The sequence below is a fragment of the Herpailurus yagouaroundi genome, unplaced genomic scaffold (genome assembly GCF_014898765.1).
Source record: "Herpailurus yagouaroundi ecotype Mexico unplaced genomic scaffold, PumYag 29, whole genome shotgun sequence".
In the NCBI taxonomy this organism is placed as follows: domain Eukaryota; kingdom Metazoa; phylum Chordata; class Mammalia; order Carnivora; family Felidae; genus Herpailurus; species Herpailurus yagouaroundi.
The window spans coordinates 71,082,297-71,085,368 of record NW_024412377.1 but is presented as its reverse complement, the minus strand read 5'-3'; the positions used below and the strand labels follow the sequence as shown (position 1 = coordinate 71,085,368).

The window sequence follows — 3,072 nt, the reverse complement described above, 5'->3', positions numbered from 1 at the left end:
CGGGCGGCGGCAGCGCAGTCCTCGGCAGCCAGGGCCGCGTAGCGCCGCGCCAGGTGCTGCGAGGAGGCGGCCGCGGCGTAGGCCCCGTCCCGCGGCGGCGGCGAGAGCGGCGGCTCCTCCTCTGGGCCGGCGGGGGCGGGCGCGCCGGGGCTGTGCACGATGAAGCAGAGCATGCAGGGCCCGCGGAAGAAGCAGTCCCGGCTCCGGGGCGCCGCCGGCTGGGGGGGCGCCTTGGCCGGGGTCCGGCGGGGCAGCCTGAGGAGAGGGCGGCGGCGGCGGCACCAGCTGCAACAGCGAGGCCTCTTCTGGTTCGGGCGGTTACGCGGCTCCTTCGAGAGAAGGTGGCCCATATAGAAGGCCCCGAGGAGGGGGACCGGGACAGGGAAGTAAGGAGGCCCCGAAAGGCGAGCTCCGGCAGCGGGGCAGGCCGCTCTCTGGCTCGGCCTCAGGCCCGCTGCGGGGTCGCCCGCCCTGCGCACACACACGCACACACGGGCACACACGCGACGGTGGGGGGGTGGGCGTCAGCTGCGGGCCGCCCGGGCGCCCGACGGGGGCTACATGCTTTGCCCCGGGAAGCCGGGAGAACGATGGGCGCGAGCTTTGGGGACGCGACGGAGGGAGCGAGCCTGTCGGCTGGGCGACCAGTCCAAGCCTGGTTCGCCGGCTCAGTCAGTCAGTGCGGCGGCGGGGGGAACGCGAGGTCCCGCTCGGACCATTTTAACTGCGGCTCCGCCGGCGGCGCGCGCGCCCGCGACACGGCTCGGAGCCGCAGGAGCGCGCGGCCCGCTCGAGGAGGGGGCGGAGCTGGCGGCGGCGCGCTCGGGGCGGGCGCGCGGGCGCCCGGCTGCTCACCGGGGACGGCCGCTAGGCAGGGACTGCTGGGAAGAAGCGGACCGGCTTGCGCGCGGGGTTCTCGGGGAGCGACGCGCGCCACTCCCTCCCTCCCTCGCCCAAGGTTTCGCGGAGGCCGCTGGGCCCACGCCTCTTTTCTGAGGCGGGAGGAGACGCTTCCGAGCCAGCTGTGTGACATCCGTTTGCTGACGTCTGTAGGTGTAAGTTCAAGAACTGCCATTGGCCGGGAGCCGCTGCGCTGTTCCCCTCACCCCCTCCCCCACACTCGGATACCGAGACCACTGAGGAGCTGTAAACAGGGTTCCGCCGGAAGCCCACTTGGCTCCCTGGTAGCCTCTCCGGTGCAGTACTAGATGCGTCGCCCTTGGGTGGTGTGCCCCTGTGTTTTCACGTGAGTGGCTAATTAGTGGTGCCGCAACCGCTGTGTATTTCACTTGTGTTTATACTTGTTGCTTGTGGCCAACTGCAGAGTTCATAACTTTATTTCAAAGTGAAAGCGTATATCACGTTACTTTTGCACGCCAAAAAGATACAAAGTTTCCCAACCGAGTGAGTCATCCGGCATTCCAGACTACAAGCTACAGAGGACTATCGTCTGCACTCCTGGAGTCCCATCGACCACCCATCGTATACCTTGAAAATGATTGTGCAGTGCCAACTATAGGATAAAGCGTTCTGAACTGACCTTGATGATCCCCAAGAGAAAGAGGGAATAGGCTTTGCAGACAGCCATTTACAAGGTTTGAGTGTAATGGGATCCAAGAAGTAGGACAATGATCAGAGCAGTACCTAGTATTGAGAGAAGGTTAGGTTTCACGAGGGACAAATTCGAAGAGGCTTAAATGATGGGAATGCGTCAGTATAAGGGAGGAGATAAGCCAGCAAGGCCCCTGAGATGGTGGAATGGCAGAGTATCTTAGGAGGAGTATCGTCTTCACTGATTGGGAGGAATAGGGAAAGATACATAAAAAATGGCTACAGATAGGGAGATATGAAAGTGAGAAAGTTCCTGTCACATAGTCTCTATTTTCCTTTTAAGTGGAGCCTGCTTACCTGCTGAAGAGTGGAGGCAAAGTGGCAGGTGTTTTTAAAAGCTGCTAAGGATAACTTGAGAAAACTGAGGAAGCAATTATTTCAAGATTCAAGGCCAATCAGTGTAGAGACCATTGTCTGAGTCTGTGTGACTCCCACCCCTGTGGCCAACCTCCCCCAGCCTTTGCTCAAACATACCATCCAACCTTTGCTAATAACGGCCTCTTTGTCAAGAATGACTTTTATTTTAGACCTTCCAGCACTCAGGGATCTCCGTTTCTGAGCTTGATCACAGCCAGGTGGAATCCCTGGGAACCTAGAGGAAAATGCTTGTCGGAGGGTTTTTACGTATCACTCACTATCAGAAGGTACTGATACAGTACCTACGTACCTACGTACAGATCTGTACCTACAGTACAGAAACTACGTTTCTGCAGATGTTATACACACAGCTTTCATTCCTCTGGGACTGTATAGGAATCTTCTCTGGCTCCGGAGGTCCAATACTGAGGAGGAGAATTAAGGGGTGACAGGGGTTGCCTGAGGCCTTGTAACTACAGGTCCTTTGGGGTCTCTACCAAGCTGCACTCTGAACAAAAGTTGATGTTCTAAATCTTCTTATATTACTTAATGTCAAGATTATGGACCCATTAGTTCCCTATTAATTAAACATGCACTATGACATAACAATTCCACTTCCGTATTTACTCACATATAAAAGCCTATATGCACAAAAATACCTGCACAAAAATATTCATAGCAGTTTCATTCATGATCAGCAAAATCTGTAAACAATCCCAAGGTCCATCAGTAGAGAATGGATAAATAAGCTGGTACACTAATTTGATGGAATACTACTCAGTAATTAAAAAGAAAGGAAAAAAAAAACAAAAAAACATGGATAAATGTCCCAAACTTAGGCTAAATCAGCTTCTCGACTTGGGGCCCTCAAATCTCTACCTGATTTTAACAAGCTCCCCACGTGATCACTACCCAGCTTGACACCATGCAGATCTATCAGAACCGCACATATAATCTAACTCCAACTTCTTAGCTTTCAGAATATGAGGCAAGTGACTGAAATTGTTGAAAGGGTTTCTGAAATTCACAGAACTAATTCTTCCAATTCCAGAGGCATTCAACCACAAACAGGTGGCTGTTTTTCTCTTTACCACAGCATGTAGC

At 54.9% G+C, this 3,072-nt stretch overlaps 1 protein-coding gene across 1 annotated transcript in view; it reads right to left on the bottom strand.

Annotated features, from left to right (window-relative positions):
- Positions 1-720, bottom strand: part of FBXL17 (F-box and leucine rich repeat protein 17) — a 504,442-nt gene extending 503,722 nt beyond the window's left edge. The window contains exon 1 of the mRNA XM_040492981.1: positions 6-720. Within this exon, the coding sequence (XP_040348915.1) occupies positions 6-350 (345 nt within the window). The 5' untranslated portion in view covers positions 351-720. The remainder of the gene's footprint in view (positions 1-5) is intronic.
- Positions 721-3,072: the final 2,352 nt, after the last annotated feature.